The following is a 13,046-nucleotide window of genomic DNA, read 5'->3' on the forward strand; positions in this document are numbered from 1 at the left end:
CGTATCCACGCTTCTGCTGGGCTGTTAGCCGAATACGAACAGTCATCTCTTGGGGGGGAGAGGGGGACACATCATGTCTTTTTACTGACCCTAAATCTCATCTCGGACTGGCCAGAATGAGGACACTGTTCGGCGGCAACAGCAGCGTCACCTTTCTCCCCTGCCTTGTTCTTGCTCCTTCCGTGTTTAAGGGCGTGCAGAAAGCGAGCCTTAGAATCACAGTCGTGGAAGGGACCTTATAGATCCTCTAGTCCACCCCCACGTGAACATATTACTTAATATATTCTTGAACATAGTCACTGTTTATTGCAAAACATAAATTCAAGCATCAACTCCAGATCTTAAGGTCAAATCTTATGTTATGAGCTACATATTTCTTAAGAAAAAGACGAGAGATCAGCCATATAATTCAAGTTTTTTTTTATTGATTTGCTTCAGATATTACACTACTATTTGTTTAGCCATGGTTCATAAATCTGCCATAATTGGCTAATTTTGCAATGTGTCAAATCCTCATAAGGCATAGTTTACAAACCGCAATGGCAAAGCTAACACAACATCAGTAACATAGGACTTGCATAGGACCTTCTGCTTGTTTTCATTAAAATGCAAAGGTACTAAGAAAAATAAAGCTGCTTCATTCGAATTGATGGAGAATCATTAGCCTTTTGTGTAGTCACCACCTTAACAAATCTTATTCAGGGATCATTATCCGTGCAAATAACTCAATTCCATCTACCCACATTTGTTTGCTACATGAAGTTCTCGGAAGTGGATTTTATGATGATTTAAAATGTTTTCCCTTCCCTTTTCTGTCCCAATAGTCTGAATGGTTGTGATCTTACACAAGTGTGTGAATGGCTGAATTACCCACTATACAGTGGTCTCACTGATTCAAAAAGCTAGGGAGGGATGGTAGGTTAGGTTAAGATAAGTGCATACAGACACATGTTCAAACTTCAGGTTCCACCTTACAATGCAATAGCATTTTGCAGCATGAATGGCGACTCAGCTGAATGATCTGTAAAATGAGGACCTTTTGCTATGGAATTTTCTAATGAAATACAACCAGATATCTTTTGCTGAACATGAGAGCCATTGTTGTTAAGCCAGGATTGGACAGGTGGCACTAGAAGCTACCCCACAGTTGTTTTCCTTCGTGGACATGAGGATGTAGCCATCATTACCCCAATATGTAGACCAAGAGTTCTTAACGAGCCAGTAGGGTTCCCCCTGGAGGTCTCCGTAACCTACAGCTAGGACAGCATGATCTAACTCCATGGTTCTATTTCCTAGAAGAATAAGTGTAATAATTAACATCATAACAAAATGAAATTCAACAGTGAAAAAAGTAAGGTTCTACATTTAGGCAAGAAAAACAAAATGCACAGGTACCATATATGTGGTACCTTGCTCAATAGTAGTAACTGTGAGAGGGATCTTGGAATCCTAGTGGACAACCATTTAGATTGAGCCAGCAGTATGCAGCAGCTGCCAAAAAAGCCAACCCAGTTCTGGGCTGCATAAAATCAAGATCACGTGAAGTAATGGCAGCACAGTTGGACAGTGAGCAGGTTGGGGAGGTACATGGGCCAGTCCTGGAGTCTGGGGAAGGCTCGGACGAGGGCGCTGCGTCAGAGGCAGAGAGGGCGCGAGGACCATCTCGGAGTTATGTGCTGCCTCCGGAGCCTCCAGAATTGGACATCAGTGAGGCAGAGAAAAAGGGGGAGCCTGTTCCCAGTACGCACATGTGCAGAACTGCCAGAGGGCAAGAACAGTTAAAACAAAAGGGACGACTCGAGAGTAGGGCTTGGAGATGATTGGCCCCTTAAGGCATAAAGGAGGAGCAAAGGCATATGAGCCTTTGTAGGAAGTAACATTCGTTCTGGTTGGTTCAAATTCTGAAGCTCCGTTTTGACTCTGTGCTCCGTGTGGCCTTGCAAAGCTAATTAAGTCTTTGGCAGTATCAAGGGAGATAAAGGTGGATGCTTATCAGCCTGATCCCGAAAGACTGTGGCAGACTTCTTTCGGAATCTTTACCAACTCTTTGTGACTCATTACGGGCTGGGAATGAACAATAATTCACAGCCATAGAAATAAAAAGAGGGTTTTGGGGACTGATTGTATGCTTTTTACTGTCTCAGGAAGCCTAGGTCAGAACAACCACGAACCAAGAAGTGAAAGAAAACTCACCACAGTTAGGCTCATAATAGATGCCATTGGAGTAGAAGGCAAAGGACTTGTGGGAGGCATCAATGTTCACTGCGATGGGGCCATGCTTGTACAGAGCAGCTTTAAGCTCAGTGATGTTTTGGGAGGTAATAGCTATGAAGCCAGTGATGGGTGCGATCAGCTCCGATTGATTGTAGTGGCAGTAGCCATTCTGTAGGGGCAGAAGAGACAAGGTAGCCCCATTCACTTAACAGAAATTACATTAATTTCGGCCACTAACGTGCAGCTTGGTTATCAACCTAGGGAGCTACCAGATCAGATCATTTATCCATCTAGCTCAGGGCTCCCCAAACTCTTCAGTTCATTGACTCCTTCATGAAGTTTCAGATTGTTCACTAACTCCCAAACACTTAATAGTATGAAAATAACTTGATAAACACTATTTTATACCTACTATAAATAACATCAATGACATCAACCCTTTTGTTCTGCCCCAGCTCAGATAATAATAACAGTAACAGAGTTGGAAGGTACCCTAAAGGTCTTCTAGTCCAACCCCCTGCTACTTATCTGTGAGGAAAAACATGCACTTGGAGTACACAAATGTCACAATCCATCCTTGATTTTGGACCACACTTTGTGCAGTAATTGAACTTGGTGCCCTTGAACAAAGTTGGGTGTTTTGTGCAAAATTAAGAAAAGAGATGATTTGGCAGGAGGGGGCTAGAATCCACATCTTAAGAATCATGGGTGGTTTTTTGTATTTAGAGAAGGAAGCTCTTATGAATATAAAATTGTGCTTGGAAAGCAGAGCAATCTAAATCAATCTAGGTCTGGCACAAGATTCATAACTGCATTTATTGGGCATATTTTGGACCATTTGTTCTGCTTTTTCCGATGCAGGAAAAAGGATAACAAAATACAGATACTCCTTGACTTGCAACCATTCCTTTAGTGACCATTCGAAGTTACAACCGCACTGAAAAAAGTGACTTATAATTGATTTTCACACTTATGACCGTTGCAGCCTTCCCATGGTTACATGATCAAAATTTGTGCGCTTGGCAACTGGCATGTACTCATGACAGTTGCACTGTCCCGGGATCATGTGATCAACATTTGTAGCCTTTCCAACTGGCTTCTGACACGCAAAGTCAAGTGGGGAGGCCAGATTCACTTAATAACCGCATGATTCACTTAACAACTGCAGAAATTTGCTTACAATCCCAGGATAAAGAAGACCAGTAGAAACATCTCACCTGAGGGATACGGGAGGAATATCTGCAAAACTACCCTAGATTTACCTGACCAATGTATGGCCCATAGGCCTCAGCGGTGGCAATCCCTCCATGCTTCATAATCCATTCAAATGCCTGTGGTTCCTGGCCCCCATCACAAGCACGGTTTCCAAAACCCCAGGAGCAGTCAATCAAAATTTGCTGAGATAGTGGGGTAAGCACTCCTGTCTGCATGGAAAGAACAAAAGAGAACCTCTCTCTGGTTAGAAACCAACTACAGGTAGTCTTCAACTTACAACAGTTCATTTAGTGACCGTTCAAAGCTGCAACGGCATTGAAAAAAGTAACTTATCACCATTTTTCACACTTACGACCTTTGCAGCATCCCTGTGGTCACATCCAGGGGTGGAATTCAGCCGGTTAGGACCGGTTCGGGAAAACCGGATGCTGATTTTACATCTGATTCACTGTCAATCAATCTGCCATTGGGGGTCTCACCTTGAGAAAGAGGGCTCCTTCCAGAGCTCCTGTTGTGGCAAAACTCCAGCAGGATCCACACACTGCCTGGTCTTTAACAGGTGTCACGGCCCCTTTATTGAGAAGAAGAGGAAAGGATTGTCAAAATAACAATTAAGGAAACACCAGCATTCCAAGTAATGCAGCACGCAAAAGGCATTAGATTAAAGGAAAATTCTCTGGGCTGAAATTTAAACCAAAGTGTGGATTTTAATGGGCTGAAACCCAAAAGGAGGACTTAGACGGAACCATTGTGGTCTGTAAGGTAAAGGCTCCCCTCACACATATGCACTAGTCGTTCCTGACTCTAGGGAGCGGTGCTCATCTCCATTTCAAAGCCAAAGAGCCAGCGCTGTCCGAAGACATCTCTGTGTTCATGTGGCCGGCATGACTAAATGCCAAAGGCGCACGGAACGCTGTTCCCTTCCCACCAAAGGTGGTCCCTATTTTTCTACTTGCATTTTTTACGTGCTTTCGAATTGCTAGGTTGACAGAAGCTGGGTCAAGGAATGGGAGCTCATCCGTTATGCAGCACTAGGGATTCGAACTGCTGAACTGCCGACCTTTCGATCGACAAGCTCAGTGTCTTAGCCACTGAGCCACCGCGTCCCTTCATTGTGGTCTGTGGAGGATCCAAATTCTATTCCTCGGATAGAAACAGGACTTTAGTTTCAGAGGGGGAAATCTGATGTCACAAATGCTCTTTTGTCCCAGCCTGCAGTTTCTTGTTTAACATTTTTGACTGAGTTATAAAATAAAACAAGATACCACATAGGAAAGTAAATAGGAAAATGTTGGGGAGGAAGAGAGGGAAGAGAAGTGAGGGAGGGTAAGAAAAAAAGAAAAAGAAACACTGACGCCCCCAAAGAAGCCCCCCAAAGCCAGAAAGCGTAGTTGCTTTGTTAGTTGTTGCTGTGTGGAGCGTGAGCTGAGCAAAAGACACTTAGACATCACAATTACCGTAAAGCCTCCAGTCTAAACTCTCCGGCAAGGTGAGACCACTGTAGCTGTCAGTTGGGAACTCCCACCCTTTCCTGGGTCCCTCAGTCTGTAGCCTCCCCCTCATCACGGCCATCTCTTCCGGTGTGCGATCTGCCAAGTGGTTTACTGCCAGTTTGAAGGAGAGGTTGGCTCGGTTCTTGGAGTGGATGTACCTGGAAGAACATGGAGAAAGAGTAGATGATGCATTCTCACTTGAAGAAGAAAGAAACTGGACCGTTGTCTGGACTGGACCTATTTAATCTCACTAGTGTTCTTTTTTCTGCCAAAAACCTGCATAATCTATTTAATTGCGGTTGGATAGGGTTGTGAACAGATAGTCATGTGTGGTTGGTTCTCCTGTTTTATTCTGATGAAGATAAAACCGAAGCGAAACTAGCTTGTATAGCTGGCATAATATGCATTTACTCTGCCCTACGCATGGAATTTTGCAGAGATTGCTTTCCGTGGTTGACTTCCAGACTTTCTTTTAATATGTTTTAAGGAGAAACTCTTGCGTTTCATTGAATTGATCCTGGGAGATGTTCCACTGGAAACATCCATTCTCACTCTGAGTAGAAGATAGAAGCATTAAATTGGCACGAGTGAATAGAATAGTAACTACATATTTAAAGGTGAATTAACTGCTGGAATCCAAGAGCCAAATGCCAGAGGTTGTGTTCCATCGATCCTATTTGCCACATAAAGGAGTTGGCATGCTACATTTCTTTTTCCTGCATAAGACGAAGAAATATCAGAGAGTGGGCGGCCATATCAATCTTCTAAATAAATAAATTGATTGGGTTCATCCTTCACAGTTAACTGTACTGTGGTTTGTTTATTTGGGGCTTAGCGTGTAATTACTTAACATGTTATTTACTTGACATGTAATTGTTGAATAAGCCACAGAAAAGTCCTCAAACTATTAAGTTTGGATCTTGACCAATACGAGGTCGATCCATCCTCTTTTATTGTAGAATCTGCTTGGTGAGCAAGTAGCAGAATCTGGAAAATTGTAGCATTCTAGCTAATTAAGTTTTCCTGATCTACATCTGAGCTCCGGTGGCTCAGTGGTTAGAATGCAGTACTGCAGGCTAATTCTGCTGACTGCTGGCTGCCTGCAATTTGGCAGTTCAAATCTCACCAGGCTCAAGGTTGACTCATCCTTCCATCCTTCCAAGGTGGGTAAAATGAGGACCCAGTTTGTTGGGGGCAATAGGCTGACTCTGTAAAAGCACTTGGAGAGAGCTGTAAAAGCACTGTGAAGCGGTATATAAGTCTAGGTGCTATTGCTATTTCTATCTCTGCTGGTTCCTTTACCTCATATTGTGGATGAAGTTATGTCGCCTGTGCTCTATCTCTTTTTTGTTCTTGTAGGTCTTTTGGAATTTTTTCTTGTAGTGATGAAACAGATGTTCATGGTGTTGTCTGACTTCTCCAGTTCTCCCTACGAATTCCTGCATTGGGTTGGCCAAGATCCTGTGTTCTGGTCCTATTCTTGGCCAGTGTGCACACTTGATGCCTATGAGGAGGAAATCAGAAAATCAACCAAGTGAAAACATGTCTTCTGGAGTTCTCTGTTGCCTGCTATGTGCCCTGTTGAGAAGACCAATATTAACAACAGGTTGTTTCAAGATATTATACTTAGTAGAATCTTGTGATTTCATTTTGACATCGCCATAGTCTGGTCATTGAGAAGGTGGTGGGAAGGCCTGGAACATGAATCACAGGCCCTTGGGAAAGACTTCAGAATCTTCTGGTTTGGAGGCCAATTTAAGAGGTCAAACTGGAAGGCCATTTATGATGTGGGTTCAGCCTAATTTGCTTTTCGTGTGACAAACCTAGCATTGTCAGGCCTGGAAGCCATCTTTTTCCTTGGATCTTCAGACCTGCCACATTTACTACTGTGGGAAACTGGGAGGGGGGATTTTATGGAACCAGGGTGATATATATAGTCAAAATAACATTCCTTTCTCAGAAAGTCAAGGACATCTTGCCCTGCACCTGGAGGCATCTCCAGTTGGGACGGTGCTTTGATTGGACCTTGTGATGGACATGTGGGTGTTGGGTAGGGGCATGAACTTTCCTTTTGGTGGGGAAAACCTGGAAGCTTTCAGATTCGGGTTTTCCCAGATGTGCCAATATGACATCTCTAATAAAATTTAACTTTGAGGAAGGTCAAGCCTCGGAGTTTTCTTTTGTTGGGGCTGTTAACTTGGAATCCTGACAAACACATTGTTTCTTTCCCAGGTTGAGTGGTTTTCAAATGTGAAGTTGTCAACTCCTGGAATTCTGAGCAATGGCCACAATTGCTCACACTGACTAGGAAATTCTGAGGGTAAAACATCTAGAGAACCTTAGCTTGGGGAAGACAGACTTCACCCCTGCACAACCTACACATTTCTAAGCTAAGGATTTATGAAGATGCCCAGGGTTCTCTTCTCCATCTGATACTGAAGTTTTGGCCTTTGAGAAAAGAAGAGCATTGTCTTCACTGATACATCTACAAGTGTTTTAATTAACAGGGTGCTATAAGGAGGGTGGAATATTTTTCCCGGTTACACATTTTAAATTCCTGTAATATTTTTAGTTGTTTAATAAATATAATAAAATACAGACTGATTTGGGCTAAAGGGAGATGGTTTAAAAAAAAACATCTAAAAGGTATCAAGTAACATTCCTTTGCGTAAGATATTATTACAACTACATAGTGGTGGGATTCAGCCGGTTCAGACTAGTTTGGGTGAACCCATTGTTAAATTGCTGGCTGGCCCTGCCCCTTCCTACCCTGCCCCTTCCAGAAGTCCCCCCGTGTCCCGGTTTGGCTCCCAGGTAAGTGCAGGGAGGCCTACGAGGTCCAAAACAGGGTGCGAGGGGGTGAGGCGCCCCCCCGTGGCTCGTTTTTGCTCCCAGGAGGCTGCAGGGAGGCCTACTAGGCCCAAAGTGGGGTGAAGGGGGCGCCCCCCTTTGTGGCCCGTTTTTACTCCCAGGGAGGTGCAGAAGGCTGAGTGCTGCCTGTCACACCCCCGGCCACACCCACCATGGCCACGCCAATGCAGCCAGTCATTAGGGCAGAGAACCAGTTGTTAAATTATTTGAATCCCACCACTGCAACTACAACATTGGTCCCTTACAAGTAGACTCCACTAGTTTATCCTAATTTGGTGCTTCCCAGACGTTTGGGGCTTCAGCTTCTAGAGTTCCCATTCACCTGGAGACAGTTGGATCGGGGAAATGGATAGACTGGAGGAAGTTGACCGATGCAATGGATCAGGAAGAGGTGTCCAGATATTGACAATATTCCAGAAAATGTTTTCGTCCATACTTACCAGGAGGGAGATTGAAGATGCTGGGTGAGAAACTGTGAGAGTAGCTGGTATAATCTATTTCATACTTGTCATAGTGGGAACCCAGGAGAGTGTTGAAGCCTTTCATTTCATAATGGACTGGCAAAGGCGCACGGGAACCATCTGTCACCCACAACTTGTAGGTGTTCTTCTTCTTACCCCAATAGGAGACACTCTCCAAGACTGTGCAATACTGTCCATTGTAATGCTCATGCTGTACAGGCTAATGGGTAAAAAAGCAGAATAGAGGGAAGGTTTGCCAGTACATTAATGGAAGGGTCGGTTAAAAAATATTATACGTTTCAGCACAAGTATTTAATCTCTACACAATATGTGTGGCTTTGTGTTGTTGCCTGCCAGCGGCCAGCAGAGCTGGTAGCAAATTCAGACAGTGGGGAGGTCGGGGAGGAACATGGACCAGTCCTGGAGTCTGGGGAAGGCTCTGATGAAGGCTCTGCGTCGGAGGCAGAGATGGGGCCAGGGCCCTCTGATAGGTGTCAGCTGCCTTCGGAATCAGACATCAATGGGGCAGAAGAACAGAGGGAGCCTGTTCCCAGTGTGCGCATGCGCAGAGCTGCCAGGAGAAGGGAACAGCTAAGGAACAAGGGTCGACTCAGGAGTAAAGCCACAGGTGGATGGTGAATGGCCCCTCCCATAGGGAATAAAGAGGAGTGAAAGGGGAGAGGAGTTTGCAGGAGACAATTAGTTCACTTAATTGGTTCATGACTCTCCGAGACTCCTTGCCAAATTTTGAAGATATCAGCCTGGCAACTCTCCAAGCCAATTAAGGTCTGTGACTGTAAATTCACCCTTGAAAGACTTTGCTGAATGTGAATGGGAGAAATTCACAGTAACTTAATAAAAAAGGGATTTTTGTCGGGAAAAGGAGTCTGCTTCGTGGTTTGGGAACGCCAGGTCAGAATATTTTGTACAGCAAAATTTTTCAGTGCAACTATGGATAACTATACATAATTATGTGGACTTCAATCTGGCATACTTCAAAATCAGCAGGTATAGGCAATGCCGCCTTAATTCATGATTAAAAAAAATCTTTTTAAGAAGTTGCCCCCAATTACCCCATACCCCACCCCAGCCAGGCTTATTAGAAATGTCATGATAGAAGACACATTCACTCGTCTCTCCCATTTGGGGGAGCGGCTCATTTTCAATTTCACTGTTTTCACAGTTCATTGACAAACTACAGGTGGGGTGGGGGGCAACCTGTGCAGATGGACACTGAGCTGGTGGGGCATAAAAGCAAATGAAGAGGTCTAGCCATGATTTCTGGTGCATGCCTTAATTATAGTTAACATAATTCAGGTTTGATGGGATACATGAAGAATGCAGAGAGATGAGAAGATGGCCAACCCCCCCCCACTCACCTGGAAGTCTGTTAAGTTAGGAAACACGCTTTGAGGTGTAATGGGATCCTCAGAGGTTCCATTGATCTGAAAACATTCCTTAATATTGACTTCTGTTTCAGTGGTTTCTGGGGTTATCTTGAAGCTGGCTCCAAAAGGTTTCACATAGCCTAATTGGTAAGTGATAACTTGGCCTGGAGAAAAGGGAAAAAGCAGAATTAGACCAAATATTTGATTGCCTCTGACAGTATAAGATAAAGGTAAAGGTTCCCCTCGCAGATATGTGCTAGTCATTCCTGACTCTAGGGGGCGGTGCTCATCTCCATTTCAAAACTGAAGAGCCAGCGCTGTCCAAAGACGTCTCCGTGGTCATGTGGCCGGCATGACTCAACGCCAAAGGCGCACGGAACGCTGTTCCCTTCCCACCAAAGGTGGTCCCTATTTTTCTACTTGCATTTTTTACGTGCTTTCAAACTGCTAAGTTGGCAGAAGCTGGGACAAGTAACGGGAGCTCACCACGTTACGCGGTACTAGGGATTCGAACAGTTGAACTGCTGACCTTTCAATCGACTAGCCTCTGAGCCACCGCGTCCCTTTCTGACAGTATAGCCCTTTCTTATTTCATTAGGATAATTGTTGCTGGCTCTGATGCCCTCAAGGTATGCTGGGACCACAACTCCCAACATTTCCAGAAGACTCTTGGCTGTCACAGTCCATTAGTGTAGGCAGTGCATTCAAATGATCTCTATAAGACAATGCATGTGGCATGCATGTGAACAGAACAGATGGGAAGGAAAAATAGGTCAGTGGCAGAGTACATGCTTGGGAGAAAGACCCAGGGCCAGAGCCTTACACCACAGAATTCCTGTACAAATTTAAAAAGTAACGGGGTATGTATCTCTAACTACCTTCTTTCCTTGGAGATAAGATGGAATATAAAATAAAAGTAATGATGATGATGATGGGAGAAACCTTTATCTGAAAGGTGCTGCAGAAAGCAAAGCAGATAATATGAGTCTTTATCAGCCCTCCTTAACTTAGTACAGTTCTGAAATTGTGCAATTGAAACTCGACACATCTGGGCAGTCCAAGATACAGAAATGACAAAATAACAGAGTTGGGAGGGACCTTTGAGGTTTTTTAATCCAACCCCCTAATCAAGCAGGAGACCCTATACCAGTCTGAGCAAATGGCAGTCCAATCCCTTCTTAAAAATCTCCAGTGATGTAGCACCCACAACTTCTGGAGGTAAGCTGTTCCACTGATAAATTTCACTGTCTTTAGTTCTAGGTTGGACCTCTCTTTAATGATCTTTCACCCATTACTTCTGGTCCTGCCCTCAGATGCTTTGGAGAATAGGCTAACCTCTTCTTCTCTTGACAGCCCCTCAAATATTGGAAGACTGTTATCACGTCATCCCAACCCTTCTCTCTGTTAGACTAGACATATCTAGTGCCTGCAAGAAATGCAGTCTATATATTTGGGCGTGCAGTCTTACTTTTTATCAATTCTTCCTCCCTGAAGGGCTATCTACATTCATGGTGAAAATGCCATAAAGCTTTTCACTGGGTGATCCCACCACCATGGTATCAAACATGGATTACCGTCATAATACTGAATCCGACTTTTCCCTCCAGTCTTGTTTAATATAAAAAGTTTTTTATTTTTATTTTTCATCAACATATTTAAATGTACAGTCTTTTGTCCATCATTAATCATTATTCACTCATCTTATTCTTTAACTTCCATTTGCTAATTAGTTGTTCGGATCTGCTCTTTTACCATCTCCTTCCTTTGTTTTAATACAACCTTTCCTTTTTCTTCTTCCCTTCTCTTCTCTCTCCTCTTCTATCTCTTTCCTCATTCCTCCTCTCCTTCCCTTTTCTACTTCTCTCCTCTTTCCCCTCCCCTCTCTTCTTCACCCCTTTCTTCCCCTCTCTCCTACTCTTCTTTTCTCCATCTCCTTTTCCCATTCTTTTTTTCTTCTCTTTTCCCCCCAACTCCCCACCTTCCCTCTCTCTCCTCCTCTCCCCTTTTCTACTCCCTTATTTCCTTTTTCAATTCAATCTGAGATGGTATTTGAGTAGCCCCGATTTCTATTCACATACATCTTCATTTCAAATTTCTTTTTTACGTTTATTTTTACATATCTAGTGCCTGTAAGAAGTGTAGTCTGTATGCTTGGGCATGCAGTCTTACTTTTTATCAATTCTTCCTCTCTGAAGGGCTACCTACATTCATGGTGAAAATGCCATAAAGCTTTTCACTGGGTGATCCCACCACCATGGTATCAAACATGGATTACCGTCATAATACTGAATCCGACTTTTCCCTCCAGTCTTGTTGAACCAGGCTTCAAACGGCTCTTCTATTTCAGCATAAGGCAGTTTAAGTATCCCTGAGAAAAAAGAGGCAAAATCAAAAAACATGCAACAACAGAAAATATTGACTGAGATCCCTTTTATTCTGAACAGTTCCACCACTAGATCTTTGCAGACCACTTCTTTGTGAATTGTGTAATGGTCTCACATTACCTGTAACATGATAGACATCCCCTAACATGGGAAGCATCTGCAACTGTTTGGGTAGCTGTGCACCGCTCACCACTGAAATGCAAGAGGATAGATTGATATAACAATATAGAACATAGAATAACAGAGTTGGAAGCGATCTTGGAGGTCTTCTAGTCCAACCCCCTGCCCAGGCAGGAAACCCTACACCTCTTCAGGCAAATGGTTATCCAACATCTTCTTAAAAATTTCCAGTGTTGGAGCATTCACAACTTCTGCAGGCAAGTTGTTCCACTTATTAATTGTTCTAACTGTCAGGAAATTTCTCCTTAGTTCTAAGTTGCTTCTCTCCTTGATTAGTTCTCATCCATTCCTTCTTGTCCTGTTTTCAGGGTGCTTTGGAGAATAGCTTGACTCCCTCTTCTTTGTGGCAGCCCCTGAGATATTGGAACACTGCTATCATGTCACCCCTAGTCCTTCTTTTCATTAAACTAGACATACCCAGTTCCTGCAACTGTTCTTCATATGTTTTAGCTTCCAGTCCCTGCCATATCCAGTTTAAACATCTGGCTGACTGTATGACCCACCATAATAATAAGCAGTTAAGATTAACTTACCAAGGAAATAGGTTGCCCATGTTAGCAAGATCAGCTTTTCCATTCTTCTCCCAGGTCAGGCTCTCTACTACTCAGAGGCACGGAAAGTAAGTGTCTTATAAAGTCAGCAATGCTCAGCTAACCAATGGATAAAATTGGACCTCCCAAATGGGTGGGATTAGAAATGCAATGGATTGCAAGAATTGGATGGAACAGTCTCTGATCTGATTCACTATATGCTGGATGGCAAGAAAATATCCAATAATATGCTAAGATAGTTGAGTGTGAATTCATTCTTGGAAATCAGTATTGGAAAAATGAGCTGAGT

General features: G+C 43.5%; 1 protein-coding gene across 1 annotated transcript; it reads right to left on the minus strand.

Annotated features, from left to right (window-relative positions):
• Window positions 1–486: 486 nt before the first annotated feature.
• On the minus strand, window positions 487–12,782 carry LOC139321084 (digestive cysteine proteinase 2-like). Its single transcript, XM_070949700.1, has 11 exons — window positions 12,740–12,782; window positions 12,147–12,218; window positions 11,918–12,010; window positions 9,634–9,806; window positions 8,234–8,474; window positions 6,225–6,426; window positions 4,887–5,080; window positions 3,909–4,000; window positions 3,477–3,638; window positions 2,194–2,383; window positions 487–1,292 (listed from the first exon to the last, which is right to left on the minus strand). Exons 1-11 carry the CDS (start codon window positions 12,780–12,782, stop codon window positions 1,105–1,107), a joined length of 1,650 nt encoding a protein of 549 aa, XP_070805801.1. The 3' UTR covers window positions 487–1,104.
• Between the last annotated feature and the right edge of the window lie 264 nt (window positions 12,783–13,046).

Source organism: Pituophis catenifer, unplaced genomic scaffold, assembly GCF_029215685.1.
Source record: "Pituophis catenifer annectens isolate HBS135680 unplaced genomic scaffold, rPitCat1.0.hap2 SCAF_9, whole genome shotgun sequence".
NCBI lineage: Eukaryota > Metazoa > Chordata > Lepidosauria > Squamata > Colubridae > Pituophis > Pituophis catenifer.